A 12879-nucleotide genomic window follows, 5' to 3' on the forward strand; every position below is an offset into this window, starting at 1 on the left:
CACACACACACACACACACACACACACACACACACACACACACACACACACTCGATAAGTAAGTTCTCCACCGTCTCTGCGGAACGTTTCGTCATTCACCCCGTTTGCCGCATATACATGCAGACACCATTGCGTATAATCGGGGCGAAATACTCAATCAGTTTTCCGGTTTGATCGCCGCTTCTTGTCTTCCACTGCAATTAATTGGCCACCGAGGCCTCGTTCTTCGTCGGACAGTCTCCCTGGAGAGCAGTTCTTTAGATCGTCGAGTAGAGGTACTAGCTTGCACTCATTTGTCTTTTCACCCTTCCCCGTCTTGCGCAGTGCTCTCTGCAAAGTCTATTTCCACATTTACACCCCCGATGCCATAAAAAAGTAAAAAAAAAAATAATTAGCATTATTCGATATCACCGAATAAAATCATTTGTGTAAGAAGGTAGTGTTCGATTTCCATCCCAGCTGCTCCTATATCATTATACGCGCTGTAATCCGCTCTCGTCCATAATCCACGCGTAATCTCGAGCGGATCCATTTTCGCCCTAAATTCTATCGAAAGTTCGGCCGCTCCCAAAGGCCGTCGCCGTCGCCGCCGCATTATCACGTCGATGCTGAAACCCACGATGATAATCGGCGCGATGAGAATCACTGGCCGCGGAGAGCTTGCGCTCTGGCGTTTTGGGGGCGCGGTGCGGCGCGACGCGGCGGTAGCGTCGCGCTGGACGGCGACGACGACGACGACGACGACGAAGAGCTGGCAAACGGGTGCGTGCGCAACCGCGTTCTCGGCAGCGAACGGGTGTTGTTACGACGACCGTAGAAAGAGAGAGGGAGGGAGAGAAAGAAAAAGAGAGACAGAGTGAGGGGCACGTTAGGTAAGGGGTCAGGGGGTGGCCCCATGAGCGGCGGAGGGTCGCGGAGCTTGGCGAGCCTGCTTGGGTGGCGGTGCGCGCGCGTCTCTCTGAGTCCTAGGTAACTCTCGTTAATTGGCATGGATATTCGTAACTTCCTGTATCGCTGCGAGTGTTTCTTCTTTGTCGACTCGTTTGAAATCTGTAATCGGATCTACCCTCAAATTTTATTCGCATGGTAGATAGAATGCATATGAAAATACTCGAAATAGCTAGAACTACGAATTTTTTGTCGATTTTCTACTATCAAAATCGTCGTATCTTCCTTATCGGGGAATTTTCGAATTTTAATGTTGTCCATGAAAATGATTTGTATGTTCTCTTGCAATTAACACACGAACGGTGAGCACGATCGATCTTTCTTCGTAATCCTTTTCTTTTTCTCATTGACGCGCGTGTATCTGTAACGGTGCAAGAAATTGAACCAAATGGATTGCACTGGTTTCAATCCCGATTTCTCGACATGTCTTTTAATTTCACATACGGGATTTGAGGACGAAAAAAAGGAGAATTTTTTCCCTTCCATCCTATATGTAGATGCGAACGAGAGAGACAAAGAGAGAGGGAGAAGGGAGATCGAAGAGAGAAAGAGCAAGCGAGAGAGGAAGAAGAGGGAGAGAGAAGTAAGATGGGTCATGACGCGCGGGATGAACACCGTTGGTAACACAGAAGGGGAGCAGGAACGGAAGGAGTGGGGACCGTCGGTCGTTCGGCGGGGGTAGGCGCGCGGCGGTGGGGAATACGGGTCGATGATGCCGGCGGTCCTCGACGACACGAAACGCCAGTCAGTCTCTGGTCCACCCGAAGCCGCGCCGCTAATCCTCTATTTCACCGAACACCGTTCGCCGCAGCCATGGGTGACAAGGTTTGTGCTTAGAATTCTATCGAGAAAGAAAGGGAGAGCGAGAACGATAGAATGAAAAGCAAAGAAAGAGAGAGAGAACCGATTATCGTCATGTGACTATTACGGGTGCTTCAAGAGGTAAGCTCGCGCGGCCTTTAGCAGGTCGTGCAGAAAGCTTTTGTCAGGGCTCGCACGGCGCCAAAGAACAGAGTTTGCGAAGAGCAGGCACACAAATAGACAGATAAGCAGGCCAGCAAGCAAGCAAGCAAACAAGCAAGCTAGTAGAGAAACAGATAGACAGGGAGGTAGGAAGATGTCCGTTCGCTTGGACGCAGCTGACTTGAGTGACAGATCCGGAGTGATAGCATTCGCGGGTGATGACATTTCGTTTGCTCCTCGCGGACGTTTCGTCTCCGTAGTTCGTCATAATAGGGGCGCAGTTCGGATTCAGTTTTACGAAACCGGGCGTATGGGTGGTGAATGGTGTGTGTATGTGTGTGGTGTGAGAGAGAGAGAGAGAGAGAGAGAGAGAGAGAGAGAGAGAGAGAGAAAGAGAGAGAGGTACGAAGAAGTCAGTCCCTGGCTACTGTCGAACAGACACTTTGATCCTAAAGGAGCAAAAGGGTGGGAAAGTAAAAGGGTAAGAAAGAAAGGTTCGGAAAACCCTATCTTTCTCTTCTCTCCATCTCTTTCTCGATCTCTACCATTCTGCCTCATTCTTCTCGCCCGTGTCGCCCTCTTTCTGTCTGTCTTTCTTTCTTACTCTCTTTCCCTGTCGCTCGCTGGTTTCCGTCGGAGTTCCCAGTGATCAGTTCCATCAATGTTGTATTACCAGGAAAGTGAGAAACTTCTTCGACACGATATTTTCTTGCACTCTTCTCGTGACTTTTTCTGCCTTGTACCGGCTGCATTTTCTGTGTCTCTTCTTTTCTTTCTTCAATTCATTAACTCGTGCGTGGAATATGATAAAATTTTCAAGTATTCTGTATCTCGTAAGATCCTCTCCTATGTGTTTTTAAAAATTTGCCCCGATTCTCTCAGGTACACTCTAACGATATCTCTCGCCCGCGCCACGTCCTTAACAGAATCACGCGCCATCTCACTGATCGCTCGAATGTCAATATGTGACGACGGGTAAATTTCGTCTAAGCAGTTTTTGAGAAAGAACAACAATTTCCGTGAAACTATCTCAATTCTCCGAAAGTGCAGCGCGACTCCGCTTAACCCCTTTTCGGACGTGTACAAGTTCGGGCAACCGAAACAGGTTTCATCCGCAAACGTTTGCTCATCTGCCAATTGCAGACATCGCTCGTCAAACGTCCACGACCGATCATAGGAGCGAGATAGGATCGTCCACGATGCACGAACGCGAAGATCTTGCTTGATCTCGCCGTTCGTTCCGCCCGATGCAAATACGCTTAGTGATTTTCTCGGCGCGCTTCTGCGCAGATTGAACGCCATGGGCACGCAAGCCCCGTTCGGCGGGTCGCAAGGTTGCGCCTCTCTTCTTCTCACGCGGAACCCTCGAACGAAATTCGTCTCTTTCCCGAATCGTCGTCGTTCTGACCTTAGACGAAGCATCACGGGAATAACATTGAATCCTGAACGAATGAGCAAACGGATGACATGCTCGCTCGTCGTCGTTTTATTCCCAGGTTCTGGCTCTTCAGACGGATCGATTAATTACGCGCGTCGTGGAAGTAGCGGAAGGATGGACGATCGTTATTTATAGAGCCGCAGTAAAGTTCAATCGCTGCGAACCCATCGCGGTCGCACGTAAACTCCTCGGGACGAAGTAGAATTGTACGTACTTTCGACTGTGCCGATACCGCGGCCGGTGTCGCTCGGAATTAGACAAGGTTGATAACGTCGTTTTGTTTGACGTATACACGACTAAACTCTTGTTGCAAGAATTACTGAATACGACATCGACGTCGTTCGATCAAATCAAATTAAAACCAAGTTGGGTTCGCCCACCGATATCGAGCAGATCAAAAGCAGTAGTCTTACGAAAGCGCGATGTGTATATATGTGTGTGTACGTGACGTAAATATTGTTATCATGTAACGACACTGTCGTCAGCAGCGAACTTACGACCGACCTCTACTCATCGCGCGATTTGTAGAACTTTGCAACCGAATACTCCCTGGCACCGTCGGTCGCTTCGGCGCTCTAAGAGTCGGATTTTTCGTTGGTGCAGTAGCTGAGTTAGATTAGGTTAGGTTAGGTCTCGCAAGTTGGGTCTAGCGATTACTATTCGAATCGAATTCGAAATCTGGGACGATTTCGTTACCTCGGCCCTTTCGAATCTCCTCGAATCTCTTGAAGCACAATAGTAATTTGGACAAACGATTGAAAGGAAGGCCGTGCCTCGAAGGATCGAAGTGACACGCCCTCGATCAGGAGCTCCGCCACCCCGCCGTGTTCTTTCGCCTGTGTCGTCTTTCGTTACTTCTCAACGGGGTCTTCGGCCTGATTTTTCATTAATTGTCTTAATTGTTGATCACATATTACACACTTCCGAGATATATCCGTATCGAGATTCAAGTCGTGAGACAAGTGGAATTAATTTTGATCTAATCGAAGGGGAAATAAAGGACGCAATCGCGACTTGACGTTATCATCTAGCCTTTGACATGCCGAAGAGATAATACGATCTCCGTGATAGCCATGTTCATAAAATTAACAACTGTAAACAAGACTATTTGTACAGAATAATTAAAAATTAATAATTCCAGTTGGCAAGTTAGCAAGTTACTATGCAAATAGTGAAATCGATAACATGAAGGATGTAATAAACGTGATGGTTTTACATTATAATTTCCTGTAATTCTATTATCTCTAACTTTCTCCAACTTGTCTATGCTGCAGTCATATTTTGTTTCGGATTTTTCAGATTTAGTTATCCCGTGAATGAATTAAAATTAGAATTCGCATATAGGTCTGCGTATTTCAGCTTCTTTTGCTTGACGGTTCTTTCTTTACGGAGTTTATAGAGATACACACAACTACCATGGAAGACTCGGTTTCCTTTTGCTTCGCCCAGGATAGAATTAAGACTTTTGTTTAGAATTTTAACAACTATATATATTAATGTGTGAAAGTGGCTCACAAATTCCATTCAAATTTCTCTAACATTCCTCAAAGCGTAACGCGTGCCTTAGTAGCACCGAAAGACAGCACATTGCCCTTTTGGTACCATTACATAACGACCCATCACAGCTACACCTTAACGATCGTCTGCGACCAGCGCTGAAGAGAACGGTGTCGAAACTCTAGATCAGTGACCTCCTCTTTCTTCTTCTCTTCCTTCTCCTTCCTCTTCCTTCTTCTTTCTTCTTCTTTTCTTCCGTAAAGTGATGATTGCGAAGATGACAAAGTGCGACTTCGGTGCAACATTTGAATGAACTATACGCGAGTTCGCGAAAATTTCGGGACGTTACGCTCGATTGAAAAGGTCAATTTTTTTAAGAGAATGTTCTCTAGTCCTAATATTCCACCATTCATTGAAATTCCTTCGCGCGACTCCCGCTTCTCGATTACTCGCGACGTCATCATCACCGTCGCCGTCGCTTTCGTCACGCAAGTGACGTATGCGCAACGCTGCGCGACATTGAATCGCCGATATTTCACATATATACAACGTATTCGTGGAGCATCGGTATCGCGTATCGATCGTTGTCCGAATTAACGTTCGGGAACTGGCCAAGTGGGACAACGTACGTTTCCACCTTGAGAAAAGGTCGCATCCTTTGCGTCCATCGTTGCGTTCGCGCGATCTTCCGATTAGATTGTCGCAATCGGTTCTTCACACGCTTCTAAGGATATTCTCGAGTCTATTTCAACGAAAATTTCTACGTCTTATCAGTTCTTATTCGCATGCTAAAATATGATATTGCTTCTCACGGTTGCTATAAACTCTCATAAAGTGACGTAAGGCAACGAAACAACAAGATTTAAAAAATAAGTAAGAGATATTTTGTCGAATTTGATGTGAATTTATAGACTTGATCTAATTACCTGATACTTCTATCGATAAAAGAGTGATGTCACTAGTCCATAGGTCATGTGCCCTATTTCTGGGCAGTGAAAAATATACTTAAAATGGAAATCAAATAAAAGGTCTTGATGAGCTGATTACAAAGATATAAGTTTTAGAATTGCCTAGTGTACCGTTCCAACACTACGATCCAAATTTTGTTGCTAAAGAAACATCAGTTTGAAAGTACTCTAAAATTTGGAAACTTTTCGGACCGTAGTGTTGGAACGGTACACTGGGTGGCTCTAAAACTTATATCTTTGTAATCAGCTCATCAAGGCCTTTAATTTGATACTTATTTTAAGTACATTTTTTACTGCCCAGAAATGGGGCACATGTTGGCGTTACTCTTTTATTAGTTTGTACACTAAAAGAAAAAAATATCTCTTTAAATAAAAATTTTTTAAATATTTATACAAATAATATATTTCTTTACTATCTATAATTCTTGAAATAAAATTTTATTCGAAAAATAAAATGAGTCAGAGTCGCGAATTGGAGTGATCCTTATAGAATAAATTCCTTCTGTATCTTAGAGTGAATTTTTTTATTGTAGATAATGCAAAGCTTACAAGAACGATATTTATAATCAGATCTTATATCAAAGTTTATCTTAAGTTTATCTTCAGATACTTTGTAATCAATGAAATGATCTGTACAGCATCGGAAAGTAAATATATTTAAGACGATCTTAAGATCTCTCTATAAGATCTCTCTATAAGATCCGATTATGAATACTGGCCTAACATATCATAAGCAAGCAGATGATTAAATCTTACTGTAACCGTCATATCATCCCCCTCTGTTTTGTCACTTTTTAAATATAATTTATTATATTTTAAGAGAAATGTATATTTAAAGAAAAATATTTTAAAAATTACTTTATCTTTGTCAATAACATTTAAAAAACTTTACTAATTTATATGATAATATTATATTTCTGTTACAAAATATAAATAGTGTCCTAGAATTTGAAACTATATATAGGCAGTATGAAACATATTTATCAAAGGGAAACGGTGTAATACGAAGTGTAGCTAACTCAAGTCCTAAAAATTCTGAGTTCGATTCTAGTTAGATCACACTTTTTAAATACAATATCTGAAATAAATCAGATGAAATAATAAAATCTTCCACAATGTCTTAAGAACAACGTAATAAAAAAGAAAATTAGGTGTACTTTTTTACATGTTAAAGAATGCAACAAAATATTCGCTCTAATCAACTGAAAAATTCACTCGTATAAAATAAAAATTTATCTTACAGTTATAGTGAAACATTTACTCTTGCGAAATACTACTTCATTCGGAGCGGCAGTATTTTCACTTCAAACAATTTAGTGAGCAAATCTAAATAATTTTATTTAAAAAATTAATATTTTATATATTAGTTACTTTATTTCAATAAAATAATTATTTTTCATGCAAAACCACACCATAAAAAAAGATCGGTCAAGATAATTAAAATCGAGTTGAGCGAACTCAATTTCTGATTGTACATGAACTAATTGTTTTCATTCTTTCAGCGTAATTTGGGTGTTCTTATTTGAACCATTATTGTTTGTATCAAACAAGCTAAGTATTCAGCAAAATTGATTAATCGTGATTATTCTTATCTCGGAAAGTAACAATAACCAAATGAATTGTTAACTGTAGTAATGAGTAAGAAGGTTAGCTCAACTTTTCTACCGAGTTGAATCAATTAAAAAAATTATATATTATTTTATTAAAAAAATAATATAATATTTTATTAAATTTTTCCTCTAGATAATATATACCGTGATAGAGCATTGATTTAAAGAATGTTTATCCAGTTTATTATCCAAGCAAAACTAACGAATTTAAATTGGCAATAAAAAAACACAATAGCTGACAATCAGATATTTCAAAAACTTCAAAAAAGGCGAACTTGTACAGTCAGGTCCCAAGCTGCACGTAGAGTCGCATATTATCATATAAAACTTCAAGTAATGAAGCTTGTTTACTTATATCTCGCTACGACGAGAATTTATCTGCGAGCAAGCAAAGTAGCCAGCGCAAAGTATCGATCGCCGCTGAGTTGTATATCCGAACTTTTTATATTGTAATTTATTCAACAATTTTGAAGAAATTGTTGTAATTATTTCTTCTAGTTGAACAAATCTCGCAAACTTCCAATCATCAAGGTTATTATTTCAATGTACTTATCGTCAGTACCGTCATACTTAACCTTCCGTCTAAAGGCAAAATTATTCATTATATAGTTAAATTCACCTTATTTATTAGTTGAAAATTCATTTATAACGACCATATAATTATATTTTGGTTTCTATTAATCTTTTACTTTTGATAACATTTTTTAGTTAAAATTTTTATTAAATTTAATTTGATTGCAATTATTGCAACTAAATTTGGTCAATCTAGAGATTTTATTAATTTTTTTCGTACGGTTTTAAGAAAATGTTTGTTTTCTCATTAAAATGTATATTTCTTATTTAAATATTTTCTAAATGTGTGTGAGAAAAAAATATATAAAAAGTATTATTTATAACAAATATATATTATATATTATAAAAAATATATAAAGTATATATATAAATGTATATATTATATATATTTATTATATACACTATATATATATTTATTGATACTACACACACACACATATATATATATATATATATATATATATATATATATATATATATATATATATATATATATATATACGTGTATTATTAGTATCAATAAATATATTATTAATCATTTGAAATATTTTCCGATTTTTAGATATTTTTTCTCCTAATGTACATTAGTGAATTTATATTTATAATTTTAATCTTATATCTTTTACCTAACATGTCGAGATAAGTACAGATTTCAATAGTTTATTTCGCTAAATTCGCGCCAAATATCCTAAAATTAATCTAATTTAGCACGTATGTTAATTATCTTTAACGAACACTTTTGCATATACGTCCGAGTTCGAGTATCGCTCTAAAGTGCTGTACAAATTCAATTTATAAGAATATATTTCATAGAAATTCGTTTGAATGTCGAATTTCCATATTGCTGTTCCAAGGTACCGAGTACACTTTTTATCGTACTTCCATAATACTAGAATCATCTCTGATCGTTTTTTTTTTTTTTTCTTGACGTTATCTGTTACGTTCTTGCGTTACGGTAGTAACGAATTCTTGCTCTCTCGCCGGTACACGTTTCATTGGCGCCCATAGAATGATATTCTTCTTTAAGCTTGTTGTTAGATGATTTAGTACCTCTCGCTCGAATGAATTATACCGCCGCACAGTGGGACGAGTTTCTATTCTTATTTCTCTATTCAGTATCTAAAAAACGACCAATTATGATAAAACATATGTAAGAAGCAAAGTTGTAAAGTTTCAAAAAATCTATTTAACAGTAATAACAGTTTGACCTTGGGTTTCCTAAGGTCACATGAAGGTAAATTGAATTTTTTCAATGGGGATACCTATTTTTCGTCGTTGATTCTTGTAGATAACATCAAGATCTTTTCAAAATATATTTCCTACACAAACCTATATAATAACATAATAATAACAATATATTATTACGTTTATTTATGCGTTGTCAACAGATGAGAAGCAAATTATCCTGGGAACGTATGGTATCTTACAGCAAAAATTATCGCATAATAATTAATCTACTAATGACTAATCTGTGTGTTCTTCTGAAATTACTCAAGTTCAAATGGCTTTAAAAACTGTATGTTGATCTAAATATGAAAATTTGATCCAATCAAAGAATTTAAAGACATATTGTTTAAAGAGATATTTAAATTATTAAATGTTTATTAAGATAAGCAAATTTTAATTGTGTATCCTACAAGTTCAACATTAGTACTTTTGACAGTAATAACTTTTTTTCGCATTGTGTTCTTGTTTAACTTGAAATATTCAGCAACAAAGCAAAAATATCTAATAAGCATAAAAAGTGTGGTAATATATTCATTTTCACGTTTCTGTATAAGTACAAAATGAACGTGTTTATATTATTTCAAATCACACACACTATGAAAATTCAATTTATATATAATTTAGGAAATATAGTCAATTTTCTTTCTTTTTATTGTCAATTTTTATTAGTCGCAATTTCGAATTTTGGAAATCCTTCTGTGCACCGTGTCTATGCTTTCGAACAGTATCACCATACACAGAGGACGATATTTCCGGCCATGACTAACTTCTCGTGAAAGGGAACGGTAAATGTAGTTCGTGCGACTTGATTAACAAAAAAGACAAGAGAAAAATATCGACGTTCGGTCGGTAAAACGCAATGAAATTAATGAAAGGTCAGGTCGAGTAGCAACTTGTATCTTCCATTAGTGTTGAATAAAGCAACCGACGATCCCCCGGCACGTAACTGTGACGTCGCGAATTACTGCGTATTAATTCGATGGAGGTTGCAACCTTATCGAAAATCCGTCACTTCACCCTATGTAAAATACAGGATTAGTATTAGTGGAGATGACGGTGTGTTGTGACCGAGGATTACCGAAGGATGAGTTTAAGAGACAGGATGTCCTCTGGATAGCCTCGCCGTACGCTCGAGGCTGTCTCCAACGGATTGGGATTCCACAACAAACTATCCACTATTCTAACCTAGGATTTCAAAATGTTCAGAGCCGAAAAAGCTGCATAGTTCAAATATTGTTCCTTTAGTGAGATCAAGCGAAGTCATTTTGTTTCCAACAATCTAAAGCAGATTTTTAGTCTAAGTAATTTTTTCGGGATTCGGTCAGTAGATTCTTTCCAGGCGATCCGCGCATGAACTTGAATAAAAGAAAAATCTCATTATCAATTTCACTAACTTTTAACTGAATTTTGGCATTGACGAAGCAAATTTAACAATTTTTTTCTTTTGACACTAACTGCATTTCGACATAATTTCAATGGTTCCTTATGTGTGATCCTGTGTATTTTATTTTATGGGGGGGGGGGAGTCTCGTTTGACGAGTCGAAAAATGCCTGATGTTTAGGAATTTTTATGCGAAAACTAATAAAGATATGTAAATAAATTTTTTTGTAACATGAAAAGGCATCCTTAAAATATTAAAAAATTTTGATCTTTTTAAATATCCTTTGTTAAAAACGAAACGACATAATTGTTAAGTGCTATCAGTGATGCATGTGTTCTCGGCGTACAACATAGCATCTGTCACAGTTATCTGAAAGATTTTCTTAAAGTTGGATAGTGTACGTAGGTACCTAAATTTAAGGAAAGATATGTAACTTCGAAAAAGTTCTAGCGGTTAGAAAAACGAAATTTTTTTTTGGAGGAAAAACGGGACTATATATTGTTCATAAAAATATTATAAATAAACAATAACATTCAAGTAATAGGTTCAGTCTCTGAAGAAATGTATTACGAATGCGTTTTGCATGAAGTCAATCGGTCCATTAGTTTTTTAATTATCCTGTATGCTAATTGTGAAAACGTGGTTTTGAGAAAAACGCGTTTAAAGTTTTCAATGAGAAGTTACGATATTTACAGCTGAAAAATCAATGTAACTGTTTATTCTGCTATTCCAAGACCGTATATAATATCCCTTCCTCTTCCTTTTGTGCCGTTTTTTCTAGTCTATGGGCCATACGAGCTTCTTTACACCAAGGTAAACTGCGACGGTCCGCTCTCGTTAGCAGGTTTTTTTTATAATTATCGACGAATATCTTACTCTGCTGTCCGATAACAATACCCATCGTTTTCATAATTTTTAAGATGGAATTATATCCTTCATTAAAAATGACAGCCAGATAAGCGGCAATTACGATGGTCTGTAAGCTGCAGTGAAGATATTAGATTAAGAGCCAAACGCCAAATCGTTGCGTTGAAACTTTCATTACAATTCTGTATGTATGCACCTAAATATCTTTCTAATAAGTCATCCTTAGCCATGACTTTGATTTATGATGAAATCTTCATCCGCAGATTGCAACTTGCTTGCAGCAGACGTTGTTGCTTCAGTTTCTGCCTCCATAGTGTACTAATTATACGAAAATTTCCTTTTTTGCGATTTTGATTGACGAGAACTGTCGATTTTATTTCCTTTGTGAGGTATTTTAGATATGTTTGCCGAAATGCGAAGCAAAACTGAGGACATAGCTGCGAATCTGTTTCACACACACACATATATACACTAACACAGACATATATCTCAATAGAAAACATGTTGAAGGTTACAGAAGGTATGCTCCCTAGCACAACAAAAAATGTACGGAAAACTGTTACAGTTTGCTTGCTCTATCGCTCTTACAGTGCGATGCCGACCGCTTGCCGTTTTGAACGCGCTCGGGCGCTTCTCACTAAATGAGCTGTTACTTCGTCATTTTTGCAAATTCGACCTTCAATTTGTAACAGCATGTTTTTGAAATGTTATATTTTCGATTTATGAAAGAAAAGAAATTCGATTTTTTGAACCCGTCAAACAAGACTCCCCTCTTAAGGCTTCCAGTCCCGCATCGCGGAACTCTTGATTGATGAAGTGAGAAAATACATGCTCAAAATTCAGATATGCTATTTTCAAAGAAAAAAATGTTTGCATGGAAGAACATTTCGATTGTGTGCATACATGTAAAGTGTTCTTAAAACAATTGTTTTTTCTTGACAATCAATAAATAGCCGTAAATGATATGCAATCTTTCTTTTTAATCTACCTTTCTTATCATGTTATCTTTACGACTATTTGTCAACCGTCAAAGGAAAAGGACAATTTTACAATTATTTTAGTTATATTATTTACAATTATGCTCAAGCGATCTGAAGTATTTATTCATTTATGTATCGTCTCATTTGAAACTAGTATGCAAGAATTTCTAGTTATTTCTTGCCTCTAACATCAGGATCCAACATGGCCACGGCGAGTACTCAGGACTCCCTAAAAGCATTATCTTGAGAAAGGATTCACAACATAAAAAAGAATGAGAATTTCTGAATGAAAAAATCTCCGGGATTACGTCGCCGAAATCAATCGAATCGCGTTTCACCTCCGTTATCAGTTTACCCATTGGCATTTCAATCACGTGCCGGTCAATCCGATCTCTCTCTCTCTCTCTCTCTCTCTCTCTCTCTCTC

General features: G+C 37.7%; 1 protein-coding gene across 6 annotated transcripts in view; it reads left to right on the forward strand.

Moving 5' to 3' along the window:
- LOC116852514 (sodium/potassium-transporting ATPase subunit alpha) overlaps positions 1-12879 on the forward strand; it is a 149511-nt gene that overhangs the window by 74499 nt on the left and 62133 nt on the right. Inside the window, exon 1 of one of the 6 annotated variants that reach the window (XM_032832964.1) lies at positions 1625-1773. The exons of 4 other annotated variants lie outside the window; for them this stretch is intronic. In XM_032832964.1, coding sequence (XP_032688855.1) covers positions 1762-1773 — 12 coding nt within the window. In that variant the 5' untranslated portion in view covers positions 1625-1761. Of the gene's footprint in view, positions 1-1624; positions 1774-12879 lie in introns of those variants that run through there. One more of the 6 variants, XM_032832962.1, reaches the window with a different exon arrangement.

Source organism: Odontomachus brunneus, unplaced genomic scaffold, assembly GCF_010583005.1.
Source record: "Odontomachus brunneus isolate Ranch 3 - 2012 unplaced genomic scaffold, Obru_v1 Obru_scaffold_232, whole genome shotgun sequence".
Classification (NCBI taxonomy): Eukaryota; Metazoa; Arthropoda; class Insecta; order Hymenoptera; family Formicidae; genus Odontomachus; species Odontomachus brunneus.